The sequence below is a fragment of the Heterocephalus glaber genome, unplaced genomic scaffold (assembly GCF_053883595.1).
Source record: "Heterocephalus glaber isolate CG9 unplaced genomic scaffold, H.glaber_assembly_v1.0 deba00001497, whole genome shotgun sequence".
Taxonomy (NCBI): domain Eukaryota; kingdom Metazoa; phylum Chordata; class Mammalia; order Rodentia; family Bathyergidae; genus Heterocephalus; species Heterocephalus glaber.
Window position 1 is genome coordinate 18,295,005 of NW_028258320.1, and position 15,769 is coordinate 18,310,773.

A 15,769-nucleotide genomic window follows, 5' to 3' on the forward strand; every position below is an offset into this window, starting at 1 on the left:
CCCTTCTCTAAAGGTGCTGCCTCCAACCCACTGCTGCTTTACTGCGGCAGCCACACACTGGAGCCCAAAGCATCTTCCAGCACCCGCTTCCCTTGCTGATGGGGAGGACCCTGGTCAGATCTGGCAGCCTCTACCACAAGCCTTGGCCTTTGGGACACTGTCATAAAACAGGGACTCCTGAGAGCCACGATAGGAGCCGTGGCTGTCTAACGCTTACTCCCAAATATAGTGCCTGACCTGAGTATGTGGGGCTCTGGTCAGGGCAGCAGGGAACTGGGGAGGTGCCAGGTACCATGCACCAAGGTGGGTCTTGCTGCTCTTACCTGACCCTAACAAACTCTCTATCCAGCCTTGGCAGCCCCTGCCCCATCCTCTGCCGGGACAATCCCTGCCCATGAGGGTGGGAGCCAGATTGCCTACACAGACAAGCACTCTTGCCCAAATACTTGTGGACTAAGAGGGCTTGAAACTCTCAGCAGCTCCCACAGCTGGACCCCAGCTAAGGCAGGAAACATCAGCAGGAGAGACTCAGCCTCGCCAAGCTCCTCCCCAGCATTGTCAGGCTGTCAGGACAGGACCCAGTGGCCTGACACTGGGTTCCCTTCACACACATTGCTGTGCCCGACCCCAGCCCATCTCCTGCTCCCAAAGCAGGCACAAAAAACAAATCCAAGACGACATGCCCAGGCGAGCAGGTCGGTGGTGGCTCAAGTGCCAGTAACCACTGGTAACCTGGGCATGTTCATGTCCCATGGAAGGACACAGCCATGGAAAATTTCACCCCCTCTCATGCACTCTCCTGTGAGGGTGAAGCCGAGGCAAGGCAGCAGGTACTGCAAGCCTTACAGTGAACTTTCTAGGGCTGCAGGTGCAGCTAAGAGGGAGCGTAAGTAACCAGTATGCACAAGATCCTGGATCTGATCCCCAGAATTGCAAAACAATAAAAGTAGGGAAAAAATGAACTTTCTAAGCAAGATACTTCATTTTCAAAGGAAATCAGGGAGCCAGCAGAATTTCGAATCTACTTCCCGTTCCTAAGGAGACTTAGTCAGGAGAAAAGGTGCTGACTCATATCAGCCACAATAGCTCACACATTCGCAGAGGGCTCTGTCTCCCTATACAGGACATTCACATATATCATCCCACCTGAGCTTCAGAGCAAGAGACATGCTGAGTTTGTGGATGCCAGACGCTGCCAGGCACAAAACAGGTGGTGGCTTAGTATGCTAGTTCCTTTTTCCCATCACTACAATCCAGTGAAGTGGCAGGAAAGATACCATTATCTCCACTTTATAACGGAGGAAACTGAGACCATGACTCATGCAAAGTCACATGGTTTATAAACGGTGGCAGGGTCTAGATTCCTGGTCTTGCAACCTCTCATTCAGGCTTTCTCCTTAAGCATTATTCGTTCTTTCTCCTGTGTTGGAAAGAATACGGGCTGTGAACAAAGAGAGCTGGGTTCAAATCCCAGATCTGCTATTATTATCAGGGTGTGGCTTTGCACAAGTTACTTAACCTCTCTGAGTCTTGCTTTCCTCACTTTCTTTTTTTTGACCTTCAGAACTTATGATTTATTAAAAACAGAAGACAAATGTTAGTTGAGTGAAGGCACAAAAATCTTTCCTCACTTTCAAGTCAGGGATAGTAATACCTCCACCTAAGAGGAGTTTGAGGAGGATCTTAATGCTCCAAGAGCAAAGTAAACATTGAGTATCATTTCCTTCTATCACCCAGTTACATAACCACGTGTTCCCCAACTCCTTCTGCATAAATACCTTAAAAATGCACACAATACAAATGTTGTTGACCCACTTTGTAGAAGAGAAAACTACAGATAGGTATGCCTGAAAACATGGCAAATGAAATAGTCTAGCAAAATTTCTCTCAAACATTTCCACTGTTTTTAAAAAATGATACCAGAAACATACATATTTTTAAAATATTCAGATACATATAAATGCATAAAGCTAAAAAGCATGAATTTCTCCTGCCAGTAAGCGATTTCTGTGCGAGGCCCACCTCATACATACAAATACTGCTTTTGAAATTTTGTTTTACAAAACTGGAATCGCAAACACTGGCTCCTTAACTCTCTGCCCCCTCCCTCGTGCAAGGACAGCTTCTAAGATGTGCAGTGACAGGCCTGCTTATGGTTTCTGTGGGACCCTGCCTGCCTGGATACCAGGGCACAGATGGGCAATGCTCTGGCTTTGCCAACCTGGCGGCACCTCAGTCTTGTGGGCATGTTCCTGACTTTCTACTCTGCATAGTTCTTTCCCATGTTCATCCTTCTACATCCTGTTTCCTGTCGGGAGAAACAAGGCAGGTGTGGATACTTCCAGTGCCTCAAGGAAAAATTACAGGCCAGAGAGGGTCCACAGGTAGCCAAGATGACCCACGCATCATTGAAAAAGTTGGGACGGACATCAAGGTCCCCAGTCCCAGTGCGTGCTCTGTGCTTGGTGCTCAGGGAGAGCCAGGCCAGGGGCTTCCTGGAGCAGCAAGACCAGGGACTACAGGGAGCATTAGAGCCACAGCTCTCTCTCCACACACAGCAAGAGGACCCACGAAGACCTCCCACTGAAGCTGGTGCCAGTCCCATGTGTCTGGACTCCTCTTCCCTTCCTGCCTGCACATGGCCCCTGAGGCTGCCCAGCCCCACTTCACAGCTCCAGGTGGCAGCCAGGGCAACTACTTTCTGGCCCACTCTTGGCACCCAGTCTCTGAGCAGGGGCCTGCAGGGGAGACATCTCTGACCTGTTGGGGTCCCTACAGCAAGCATCAGCTCACGCACCCTCACACAGAGGCTCTGACAATGGTCTTTGCCTGCAAAGATCCTTCCTCGCAGAGCCACCATCCCAGGCCTCCCTGACCCCCAAAGCCACCTCCCACTCACCTCCTGCAGAGCACAGGCCATGATCTGCCCGCCCCACACCGTCTGCTCCTCTCCTCAGCATCCCCTCGGCCTCAGGTGTCCACTCCACAGGAGTCAGTGGACATGTCATGGGGCGTATCTTCGCTGGTGCTGCAGGGACGCATGCGTAGTCCACACCTCTGCTAGACCGTGAGAGTCAGGGGTGTGGGAGCCATGCCTTCCAGCTCCCAGACCTCAGGGACGCTGTATAGTGGCCCCCAAGCCCTGGGGACAGTGCCACACGAAGACTCTCACTGGGCTGGGTGGCTCTTCTGCTGGGCGGGAGGCCCCTGGTGCCGCCTAGCCGAGGGAGTCTCAGAAGGTTTGCTGCCTCAGATAAGGCCAAGTACTCCTCTTCCCCGAATGGCCCAGCCCTTCACCCCCACCACCAGTCCCTCTGAGATGCAGGGAGCCTCAGGTCCTTCTAACCTTCTTCCCCTCACAACATCTCCCATGCTGGCTGAGGCCCAGAAGGTCACCAGGGGCCCTAAAGATAATCAGGAGTCTCACTGTCTTATTCCAGCTTCTCAGGATGGCTGAATCATCCAAAAGCCAACTAAAGAAATATGTCTGGGAAAATAAATTCCATTACAAAGGATCCTCAGCGACAGACTCAGTACAACGTCACCAAAGCAAAAAAACAGCCTTCAGGCACCCACAGGCCATGCTGGGGAGGCCCCCCGCCTGCTCCTCCTCCCAGCCCATGGGTAGCTCAGGCTCTCTGACACATGCTTACTGTTTCAACTGTTGGTTCTGTTTCAGTGATCGTGGACTAAGCCTCTAGACCAGTGATGGCAAAACCTTTAGAGCTTTCAATGATACAAACAGCCCACTGCTTGGTGAGTGATGTGAAGTTCTAGGAATGAGAATGTGGAGGGGCCCGTGCTGGACATGCAATCTACCCTGATCCAAATCTGCAGAGCTTGTGAGATGGCCATTAACCTCATTTTATATAGGAGGAATCACAGGCTTCACAGGTAAGTAAAATTGTCCCAAGCACCCAGCACCCCGGGTAGCACAGGTTCAGGACTCTAAACTCAGCCCTTCTTCCCTTCTTCCTCAGACTCCTCTGGCCAAGAGGATGAAAAAAGGCCCTGAGGTCAGGTCCAAGGTCATCCTGGTGGCCTTGGCACCCATTAATAAAGAGATCCAACATGGTGAGAGTGGCCAAGCCCTAGTCCAGGAAGAAAACAAAGCCATCACATTGAGCTAGCTAAAAATACTGGAGCTCCTGAGCCCTCCAGGGAAGACAGAAGCCTGGAATGTGGCAGGGCAGGAACAACAGGCTCCATTCGCAGGATCGGAAGGAGGGCACCAGCCTGGGCCTCAATCCCATGTGTACTGAGCTCTGCCCACAATGGGAGGCGGACATCTGAAGCACAGGCAGGTTCTCTACTCACACTGGAGTGGCAGATATTGCAGTGGTGGGAGAAGATCAGGCCAGAAAACAAAAGCCCACAGGCCTCGACCAGTTGGACCCTCTAGGACCCTGACCAGGTCATTCCCATCTGCACAGTTTCCACTGGCAACACAGCAAAAATGGCATCTGTCCTCTCACCCTCACATACAAGACGTGATCTAAAAATACAGTGAATGCTTACCTTTTTTAAAGAATATTATACGAAAGGACACATTGCCATTAATTCCTCTCAAAATACTCTCAAATTAATCACATTTATCCTGCCATTCTTGTCCCTCCTGAAGCAACCCTGGAAGTCTTCTTTTGTGGATATCTTTTTTTTTTGGTACCGAGGATCAAACTCGGGACCTTGGGCTTGCGAGGCAGGCGCCAGAACCACTGAGCTAAAACCCCGGCCCCTTGTGGGTATCTTTAGACGTGCTGCTATGGCTCCCTCAATGTCCTGAATCTATTCAAAATGTTTACTTTTCATGGTCATTTTGACTATGGGGAAGAGCCAGAAAGCACAGGGTCCCAGATCCAGTGAACAAGGTGGATGAGGACACGCTGTGGTGTTGTTACAAGCCTGCCTTTCTGTGGAATGGCACTTGGCACCACATTCACCCTATTTTTGATCACACTTCACAAAGATACTCACAAAAGAGGGCTTCCAGAACTGCTTCAGAAAGTGGTGAGAACTACAGCATGTGTTGTTCAAAGTAAGGAGTGGTATTTTAAGGAGGATTAATGACAGTGTCTTTTACTGTAATCTTTTATTTGTTTTTTGTTTTTTCGGTACCGGGGATCAAACTCAGGGGATCAAACTCAGGGCCTTGCACTTGCGCAGCAGGCAGCGAAACCACTGAGCTAAATCCCCGGCCCCTTACTGTAATCTTGTAAGATTTAAAAACACCATATTTTTTGAGCAGCCTATATATAGCAAAAACATGAGCTCCACAGCACTCTGGATTCCTCAGATGAAGACATTTCCAACACCCATGGTGGCATTTTGTCTATTTGGCTAGGAGACACGGACATGCAGGTAGCTCATGAGCTCTCCCACAGTTAGAGACAGAGGCAGGACGGTACCCAGGATCCCTGGCCAGATTTGAAACTCTGCTTATCTGCAACACCACTGTTGCCAACATGGCTGCCCAAGGTGTCTACAGGTGTGTTCTGAGTGAGTTACAATAACAACACCTCGATAAATGGGCAGATAACAATACAGAAGTCATACAGCCCACCCAGCAGATAGAGAAACAGAGGCCCAGAGACTTTAACAGACACTGAACAACACTGCTCAGGATCAAGGAGTCCTAGACATCATGGATTCTGGCCGCCTAATCCTACCAAAGAGGAACCCGAGGCCCAGGGACCCGTAGGAACCCAGTGCTTTAAACACAGAATGTAGGCTTGGAATGTAGCTTAATGGCAAAGCTCTGGCCTAACATGGCGAGGTTCTGGGTTCCATCTCCAAACTGTAAAAAAATATATAAAATAAATAAAATTTTTAAATTAAATTAAAAATTAAATAAAAATGCAGGGTGCCTCTGTCCATGATTCTGAGCCATCAGATTCACTGTCCAGCAGAGCACTGTCCAACAGGACACACACAGTAATTCGAAATTTCCCAGTGAAATTCATTTTAACTATGTATTTTATTTAGCCCGGTATATGTAGAATACTATTTCAATACATAATCAACAGTTAAAATGATTAACTATTCCTCTGGTCACATTAAGTTTTTGAAAACCTATATGAATGTTATAGTCAACAGCACATCTCATATCAGACTTGGTACTTTTTCTTTCTCTCTCTCTCTCTCTCTCTCTCTTTTTTCCTTTCTTTCTTTCTTTCTCACTAGGGATTTAACCCAGGATCTTTGCACTGAGCTACATTCCCAACCCTTTTTTATTCTGAAACAGGGTCTCACTAAGTTAGCCAGGTCAGGCTCAAACTTGTGAGTCTCTCGCCACGGCCTCCCTGAGTGCTGGGATTGCAGACACATGCCACTGTATCCAGCTAGATTCAGTAATTTCAAGTACCTGACAGCTGGTGTCTGGTGGCTACTGCCCTGGACAGCAGGACTCTGGCATTTCACACACATCTCCATCCTGGGAGCCTTGGGTGATGGTTCCTACTGGGAGGTCACTACGGTGTGGAACATGGAACAGGGGGGAAGGAGCGGTTTTCGAATCCATCTTAGGTTCATGACTGAGGCCTCTGTAACAGAAGACTGATTAATAAAGAAAAGCATGTTTAAAAAAAAAAAGAAGAAAGAAAAAAAAGAAAAGCATGTTTTCCATGACATGGGAGCCTTCATAAGGAAATAAAGACCCAAGCAAAAGATAAACCTGTGTGTTTCTATGCCAGCTTTGTTGACGAGTGGCTAGTCATGGAGAAATTCGATTGGACAAAGAGGGTACACTCCAACGGCAGTAAACTGGGGGAACACAGCAAGCCCTGTTTGTGCAGGGCATTCTTCTTTTGCCTCTGCTTCTTCAGAGATAAGGATGCTCCTTTCCTTCAGAGATGGGGTGGGGACACCTCTTGAAGGTCTATCTCAAAACCTGTTTCAGAAATCCCTTCCCAAGCCTTAAGACCTGCTTCAGGGAAGGTAAGGAAGGTAGGAGTGGCTTTCCTGTTTTTGCTGTTTGCTCAAATGTCAAAGTAACATATTTTGGGGCAGGGCACCCTGAACACTGCAAAAGTGAAATGATGTTTTGATTTCTATGGTGGCCTGAGTCTCCAACTCTATTCAGACAGCATCCTGGAAGGCACCAGGATCCATGAGAGAAATGGGGTGAATGATTCTGCCTAAGGCCAACTCCATGTGCCAATCAATCAATGATATTCACAGCTGTTTACAGCACAGCAGGCAAAGGCCAGCAGTGGTCATCATAAGGATATTGGGGGATCTTCTTTCAGGGTAAGGTTGCCTTCCCCAAGGGTCCTCTTTTAAATGCAAGCAAGGATGAGGAGAAGGGGAACAAAAAAGAAGGCACAAGGAGAAAGCTGAGAAACAGAATAAATCCCTAACCTCTCACTGCAAATGACTTTATTGACCAATTTCCTTCCCAAGTGGATGGGGTCACCCCTGAGTGATGGGGTGGCATAGGGGTGAGTAGGATGGGCAAACACAAGCTGGGGAGTTGAAGATGGGGATCCTGAGCCAGCTCTGCCACTCCCCTTTCAGGCTTTCCCACCTTGGATCTATTTCCCTAAATTGCACCACATGAAAGCTGGGTGTAACATGGTGGAAAGAACATGGTTTCTGAGTCAAGGTCCTGGTAATAGCACTCCTGTCCCTATTACTCATGCACCTCAATCTCCTCACTGCTAAATGGAAAGAATGACTTTCTCAGTGTGGCTCAAGGCAGAGGCTCCAGCAGGCACTCTATTCCTACACATATGCCTTAAGATATGGATGCACATGTCTACACAAAACACTCACACTCATACTTCCACTACAGCATTATTCATAGAAACACAAAAGGGGAAACAATCCAATTATCTGTCCATCAATTGACAATGGATAGACAAAATGTAACATACAACAGGTGACAGAAGTACTGATACATGCTATCTACATGCTATCGCATGGATGAACCTTGGCAGTATCATGCTAAGGGAAAGCAGATACAAAAAGGCCACATTTTGTATGATTCCATTTCTATGAAGTGTCCAGAAGAGGCAAATAAAAAAGAGTAGATCAGTGGTTGGACTAGTGAGAGGGAGGAAAAGAGTAACTGCTAATAGGTACAGGGCTTCTTTAGGAGGTGATAACATTCTTGGAAGTAGATGGTGGCAATGGTTGCACAACCCTGTGAATGTCTTAGAAACTGAATCTGTATACTGTAATGTGGGGAGTTTTGGGTTACATGACTTACAGCCCAATTAAAAATAAAGCAGGACCCTGACTGTCGGACTTGATGGGTCTGAACAATGGCTGTATCGGTTCCTGGTTCCTCTCTAAGCCCAGGGTCTTCACCCAAAAGTGGAGATCACAATCTTACCCCCATCACAGGAGTCCTATAGGGTTAAACAAGCTAAAGCTTACTGAGCCTTTAGCAGGCTGCCTGGCAGTCAGTGACAGGCATTAGAGGTTGGCCTCCACCAGCATTACTCCTATTAGTGACTAAAGGAGAGCCATGCTAAGAAAAAGGCAAGACAGGCAGCTGGGAGGCACAAACGCCCCTGCCCCATGATGTTCCCCCATGTTGCAGCATGTGCTGCATGGGCCTGGGGTGCACCTACAATGATATCTTCTGCCTGCACAGGGACAGCGCGGCTTCTGTTTGCAAAAGGCAGGGCTGTGTACCTCAGGGTTCAGTTTTCCCAGCAGCAGGGTACAGCCACCTTCTCCTTTTACAGAATATAGTCTTAGGCTGCTGGCTTGAGTTTTCTCCGAACAGGGCTGGGCACATTTAGGGAACAGATAAGCCAGCCCTGCCCAGGTCAATCCACCCAGGAAGAGAAGCGTGCAGAAGGAAAAGCACATGTGCCAGTCTGAGCCCCAGCAAAGTGTAATAGAGTCACCTAGAGCACAAGGGGCCACTTCCTCTGCAGCCATCCCATCCCCTGCCCTACCGGGCTGCACACAAAGGTACACCTGGGGCAGCCAATGGGGCACAGGCTCACAACGAGGTTTCTCTACTTCACTCACTGAGACTCGGAAACAGGGGCTGTTTGATAAGGTAAATTAGGAAGTGGGCTAATTTTAAACTAAGCTCCAATGCTGTGATGTGAAAGGAAATGGCTGGGGGAGGAAACAGACTCAAAAATGATGTATTACTAATGTGTGACAGTCCAACCATACCACGGCAGCTTCCACACACCTCTGCAGCACGTGTGATACAGCATGGCCACACCCCTTCCACCTAGTCATTCACTGGAGGGTCACGGAGGCTTAGAGCTGAGAGGAACTCACTCGTGTGCTAAGGAGCTGTTTGAAAGTTCACAGAGGCATCATTGGTTATTTTAAAAATTAGAAACCCAAATGCCCATCAAAAAAACAGATAAAATAACTTGTGCAGTATGCACACAACGTAAGAACATTTAGCAGTTTAAATTACTAAGAGTTACATAAATTGACATTTTTTTAAATCCCAAAAGCAAAATCTTGAGCTAAAAAAAACCAAGCTGGCAGAGGATGCATACAGTACAGCATCAATCAAAAAAACTTTAAATCGGCAAAGCAATAGCATATACATATTGCCAGAATGTGTATACTATTGTGCCATGTGCCAACAGTTAAACTATATAAAACTATACACACACACACACACACACACACATATATATATGTTTCCAGATACATTAATATATAATAAAAATATAAATCATACATGGAAATGACAAACACCAAATTCAGGGCAGAGGTTCCCCAGTGGGACAGGAGAATGGGATTACAGGTAGGCATAGAAGAGTTTCCCTGGTGTTTATATTTATAACTGTAATAGTGTCTAACTTCTCAAGATGAGGAATAGGTATATAGGTGTTCATTATCTTTATGTGCCTCAAATATTTCATAATAAAAAGCATATTTTTTATTTGTGCATAGAGAGAATTAAAATACTGCACAAGTTCCCGGTAAACCATTAAAATCAACAAAGATGAGCTTTTATCCTAAAAGAAGTAGAGAGCAAGAAGAGCCTTCTTGATCCCACTGACTTTCTTGCAACCTTGAGAAAAGTGCTTATCTCCTCTGAATGGGGCTCTAGTCTCTGCTTCTAAATGGAGAATAAAATCTCTTCCCTCTGCCTTCTGTCTGCATGGCAGAGACAGGACAGGCCCAGGGGAGGAGCAGCCCCAAGGGGGCCAGGAATAACATTTCCTGTCCTAACAACCTTGTTCTTGAGAGAGCAAATGAAAGTACTACACATTAGTATTTTTGTGCTTCAAACATTTATAATTCAATCTCGTGCTCATATATATATCTATATATTATATGTAATATATATAATATATATATATATTATAATATGTATATGGGGGAGTCTGCCAAAAAATATATACACACTTTTGCAGTTCACTGTACTAATAAATGTCTGGAAGCTAATGGCCACCACTTTGAGCACTTCTTGTAATGGCAGAGGCCAAAGGTAACTTGTATTAATCTCATAATGTCTCAATAAATTTAGTATTAAAATATTTATAAAAGTTGATCAGATTTGATTCTAAGAGGCCTCAAATCAATAACCAGTTGCCAACAGTCTGGCCACCAAAGAGGTATACAGCAGCCTCCATGTGTCTAAACTCCCTCCTGGGCCTCCTCAGGCATGCTCAGAGGCGGCTCCAGGGGCTAGGTCTACCAGGATGCCTGACTGTAGACACACACACACACACACACACACACACACACACAACAGCCCCAGTCACGCTCTATCAGGCTTTCGGGGGGGAATGCTGCCCAGGCTTCCCCCGGAGAACAGCAGGAATGTGGGAGTGTGCACAGCACGGTCAGACACGAGGCACCTCAAAGCCACCAGCTTGAGCAGCTTACTCTCTCACGACCTTCCCAGATAACCCACCCAGGTGAGGTGATGGGGCTCTCCTGCGGAGACACCCTAGGAACACCATGGCGGGGGTCACCTGGATCATGAAATGAAGATTTACCCAGGGAGGTGTCCACTGGCTATCTGCACATGACGACACATTTTTCATGTATAACTCTCACCCTCAAGCAATAAGGAACAGTTGTTTTTATGTTTGCTTTATGCAGCTGGAACACCCAGGTTCTGAGAAAGTGGACCCTAGGTCATCCTTTTATTGCTAGGCATATTATACCCCTTCGTCCCAGGCCAAGGACTCCTGGGTTTGGCCACTGGACAAATCATACCTGTTTGTTTGCCTCCTAATGGGAGTTACTTAGGGTTATGGGGATCCTCCTCAGAGAAAATCCACTGGTGTTTGCTCACCATTCTGACAAGCCTAGAGGAAAAGAAGTCTAGTCTTTCTGGAGAGGCCAAGTTCTGACCTTCCTGGGTCCATCTTCCTTTTCTAAACAAACAGTACACTGCAATCCTTCATCCTCCTCCAGGTCCAAGTCCCTAATGGCTACGCTGAGTGCAGGAAGCTGGTGGGATGAGAGGTATGTTAAAAGTCACTTGGAGGTCAAAGGACTCAGCCTCGAGCTGCAGAACTAGCAGATGTCCAGCATTCTGATGAATGGAATCATTCACAAGCACATACGTGCCTTGTTTCCTCCTAAAAGTATTAAAAGAGTGAAAGGAAAATATGTATTTTACGCTTTGCTCAGCCTAATGCCAGAAGATCCATTAATGAATACTTTACATATGCAGTCTGGAAAATGGGACTCTGAGCGGAAAAGTCAGGTCCTTGATCTGTTTGAGCCCAGGACATATTTTGTGAGGCTGAATTATTGATGTGCCTTACAGTCAATGAGGACAAATGATATCCTTTCATGATCACTTCTGTATTGTGAGCAACCCTGGAAAACCTCCCAAACACAATCCCACCTTTCCTCCTCCAACCTCCCTGCAAGAAGCTGGGTGCAGGTTACCAGGGGGCACTCCAGGCCTGTCTCTGGAGCCCAGGAGGCTACCTAGGGCTGGAGGGCTGAATCATCATGGCTGCCTACGCTGGGACAATCCTCACTGGGTTCCCTTCGGGTGGCATGCAGGGTCCAGCCGCACAGGAAGAACAGGGTTTAGAGTCCAGCACCCCAGCCAGGCTTTCCCACAGTAAGTGGTGGGTGAGAAGGGAAGATCTCTAATAAGTCCCAAGCCCCAGGACAGCAGATATGTCCCCCAACCTCTCTGCCTGCTCAGCAATGGGTAACACCAACTAGAACACCAGAGCAAGTCCCCACTATGTGCTTATCTCCAGGAGGCCCAGGAAGCTTTCCAGGTACCACACCTATTCAACAGTGCCATGGGTGGAGGAGATGCCCCTGCAAGAATCCACAACTCCCCAAGGAAAGCAGCATAAGAAGTCAGTCCCCTGTGACATGGAAGCAAGCCATCTTGTTTTTAAGACTCTCCTTAACAAACTCTTATCTGGTAGAAGTTTTGGCCACAGGATACTCCTCCAGCAAGGCTCTGGGGCTAGAAGAGGGAGGGTCACAATCTCAGAGTTACAGAGATTTAGTTAAGGATCGCTTAGCAACAGGGGCCTGGAAGGTAGAAATTATGCACAGACAGATGTGAATCAGGCCACTCTCCATAAAGCAAGCTGCTGGTGCCACACTAGACTTTGCATTGGTGTCTTGCTCAGTTAGAGTCCAAACTCAGCCACTGGAGGCCACCCCTGGAGAGCAGAACAGCCAGTAGCCACACAGGAGGTGGTGGATATGGATGCTGGAGGAAGTTTATAAAATCATGAAGGCCCCCACTCTGGTGAGCTGCTGTCCTGAGCTCCACAGGACACAGGCAAGATGACAGTGGAGAGGACATCAGTGATGCACAGCACTCCTGGAGAAACATTCGACAGCACCCACTGCTCCCTCCTGGAGGCCAAAGGCTAGGGTGTCCCAGGGGAGCGACTGAGCGTCCCAGTTTGACAATCCCAGGCTCATGGCTGATTCCCTAGCTCATCTTCCAACCACCCCACTTCTGGTCCCCACCCAGCACTAGATCTAGGACCAGGGCAGTCCCCAGAGGCCTTACAAGCAGCACCTCCCCCTCAGCTGACTTCCAGGAGTCCCTTAAGTTCCTGGGTGGAGGGAGGCGGGAGCCGCGCCCTGGCTCTACCTCTAACTGGCTGGGTGACCTTGATGAGGTCACTGCCCTCAGTAGGCCTGTTCCCCACAGCAAGCAGATGACTGACCTTAGGTGGACAAGACTATCCAGAGATCGCAAGGCAGAAGAGCCAGGGCTATCACTTCTGCCTCCTACCTGTAGGCAGCACTGCCAGTCAGAACTTCAGAGTCAGGTTGGCTTTGTCGGTCACTCCCAGCTAACCCCAGCAATAATGTCACCACACCGAGGTAGGCGGGCAAGGAGCCTGCACCAGAGCCCGCACTGATAAAAATGGACATCTTTCCTTACAATTTAGGCTGTTTCTAAAAAATATAATAGTAAAGCTGGCAGAAGGGGGAGATACACTTAAGACTCACCAGCTGACAGCATTTTGCACTAGACAGACCTCCAGGGTGGCACCTCTCAGAGTGCCACAAGCACACAGGCCAAGGCCTCCATTTGACTCAAGTTACTAGAGTCTCTTACTAGAATCCCTGAGCTGCCTGGAAATTACAGTTTAAAAGGAATAAAAAATTCCATTCAGACGTGTGGTTCCAGACCTGAGGCCTATGAGCAAAGTTTCCGGTGGCCTCTGCGCCCCTCCCCGTTCCGGAAAGCCAGGCGGGTCTCTCGGCCCTCAGATTAACGTGCAGCTGCAACAGCTGGGGGAGCCTGGGTGACAGCTTCTCCAAAGCACCCGACGTCCTCCGCTGGGAACCCCAAATATGGGATGCCTGGCCGCCAGCCAGCACCCCCGCCAGCGGCCCGCTCACCTCCCCGGCTCATCTCGGCGGTGATCACACCTCCCTCCACCCACGCCTCTCGGACCAATCCAAACAGGGTGCGCGGACCAGCCCGCGGGTCCCCACCCAGTCTAGCCCGGGGGCCCATCTGACACCCAAGGCCCGTTTCAAGGACACTGCAGCAAGCAGCCCCCGCCGAGGGTCTTCGGCCCGCCTCCTGGGCACACACCGACGCCGACAAGGTCGGGAAGAATCCCGGTGCGAGGCCTGGCCCTCGCGCCCGGCAGACCCACCAGATCGGATGCAGCCAGGGGAGGCGGGCGCGGGAGGATGGAGGCGGCGGCGCGCGGATGCCGGGACGCACCGCGGCGCGCGGGCGCGGCTCACCTTTTTGACTTGGTCATCCTTCAGCTCGGTGAAGTAATAGGCCAGGAGCTGCGCGGCGATCATGCTGGCGGTCCGGGGCGCGGGGCGGCGGGCGTGCGGCCGGTCTGTCCTCCGCAGCCCGGGTGAGCTGTGGTCCTGCAGCGGCGGCTCTGCGACTCCTCCTCCTCCCCAGCGGCTCCTCCCCCTCGCGCGCCCCCGGCCCCCGCGCTCCCGGCCCCCGCGCGCGTGACCGCCGCCGGCGCGCCCACCTCCTCCACGCCCATTGGCTGCCGCGCCTCTCCGCAGCGCCGGGCGGGGCGCCGGGCCGGGAGGGAAGTGCGGCAGCTCCCTCCCGTGCCGGAAAGGGGCCGGATGACGCCGCGGGTTCCCCCTGGTCGGCCAGCACCCTGCACGTCCCCCACGTAGGGAGCGGGCGCAGGACGGGAGGTGCTCTCCTGCGCGCAGCGACAGGCTTGGCGGCGCGGGGCCCCGGCAAGCGATCGGGCGGGGTGCGGCCCGGGAGGACCAGGGACCCCGCGAGGCGCGGGTGCGGGAGCCGGCGGCTGGAGGGCGGTCCCCTTCCCCGGAAATCAGAGGCGCCGGCCGGGGGCTTGCAGAAGTGGGCGTGAGAAGCGAGCGGAAGCGGGAGCCGTGAGGCCTCGCGGTCCTCACCTCGGGTCCCGGTCCCTGACTGCTCCTGCAGGTCCAGGGCCCGATCCTGGCGCCCACTCGAGTCCTTAGCGGCAGTGCATCACCCCACCCCCTTCCTCAGCCTGCCCTGCCTGCATCTTGTGGTCGCTTGATTTGTGTGGCAAACCCAGAGCTCCCGCCCCGGAGTGACCGGCTTCTGGAGGACGCAAGCCGCTGGGCGGGGCTTAGGCCACAGGCCCTGGCCTGTCCCCCTCCTCTGGGCCTCGTGTTCTAGGCACCCAGGCCCCGGTGATACAATTCAGGTGTTCCCCAGAGGAACTTGGGTGGGGGGAAGATGCAGTGCAGAAACAGATGGTTATGCTACTACGGAGACAGCAGCCTTAGGATTCCTAGATGAATTGCTTTTGTGTGCCAGAGGAGCCTTACTGGCTTACAGGACGACAGAAATGAGCTCAAACATACAGAAGCAGCTATTCTGATTCCATAGGGAAGGCTGAGACTGAGTGAGGCCTCAGCTTTGCTGGGCCTCACCTAGCCAGGAAGCTGTAGATCCAAGATGTAGGGACAGAGGGCCGCGTAGGTAGGAAACAGAAGGAAAGCCTTGGACTGGGAATTTAGCTCAGTGGTTCCGGCGCCTGCCTCCAAGCGCAAGGTTCCGAGTTCGATCCCCAGTACAAAAAAAAAAAGAAAGGCCTCATTGAGCTTTATTAAGTTAATAGAAAATCCTTCTGAGGCAGCTTCTGACCTCAGTAGCTAAACTTTGAGCAATTAGCAAGACAAGGGCAAAGAAGCCAGGTCCGGCTGTTCCCAGACAGTGTGATTCACAAGCTTCCATTTTACTTCATCCTTAAGCCTAAACTACCTTTCCATAAGGCCCCGCCCATAATCTTACCCTCCACCAAAGGAAGGGATAAGTCACAGCCAGAAGAAATACAAGGTTAGGATGGAAGACAAGCCAGGGAGCCAGTCAGATTCCAGGAGCCTACATGGG

The 15,769-nt window shown here is 50.3% G+C and overlaps 1 protein-coding gene across 1 annotated transcript in view; it reads right to left on the bottom strand.

Moving 5' to 3' along the window:
* Hk1 (hexokinase 1) overlaps positions 1-14,328 on the bottom strand; it is a 61,625-nt gene extending 47,297 nt beyond the window's left edge. The window contains exon 1 of the mRNA XM_004846184.3: positions 14,149-14,328. Coding sequence (XP_004846241.1) covers positions 14,149-14,211 — 63 coding nt within the window. The 5' untranslated portion in view covers positions 14,212-14,328. The remainder of the gene's footprint in view (positions 1-14,148) is intronic.
* Between the last annotated feature and the right edge of the window lie 1,441 nt (positions 14,329-15,769).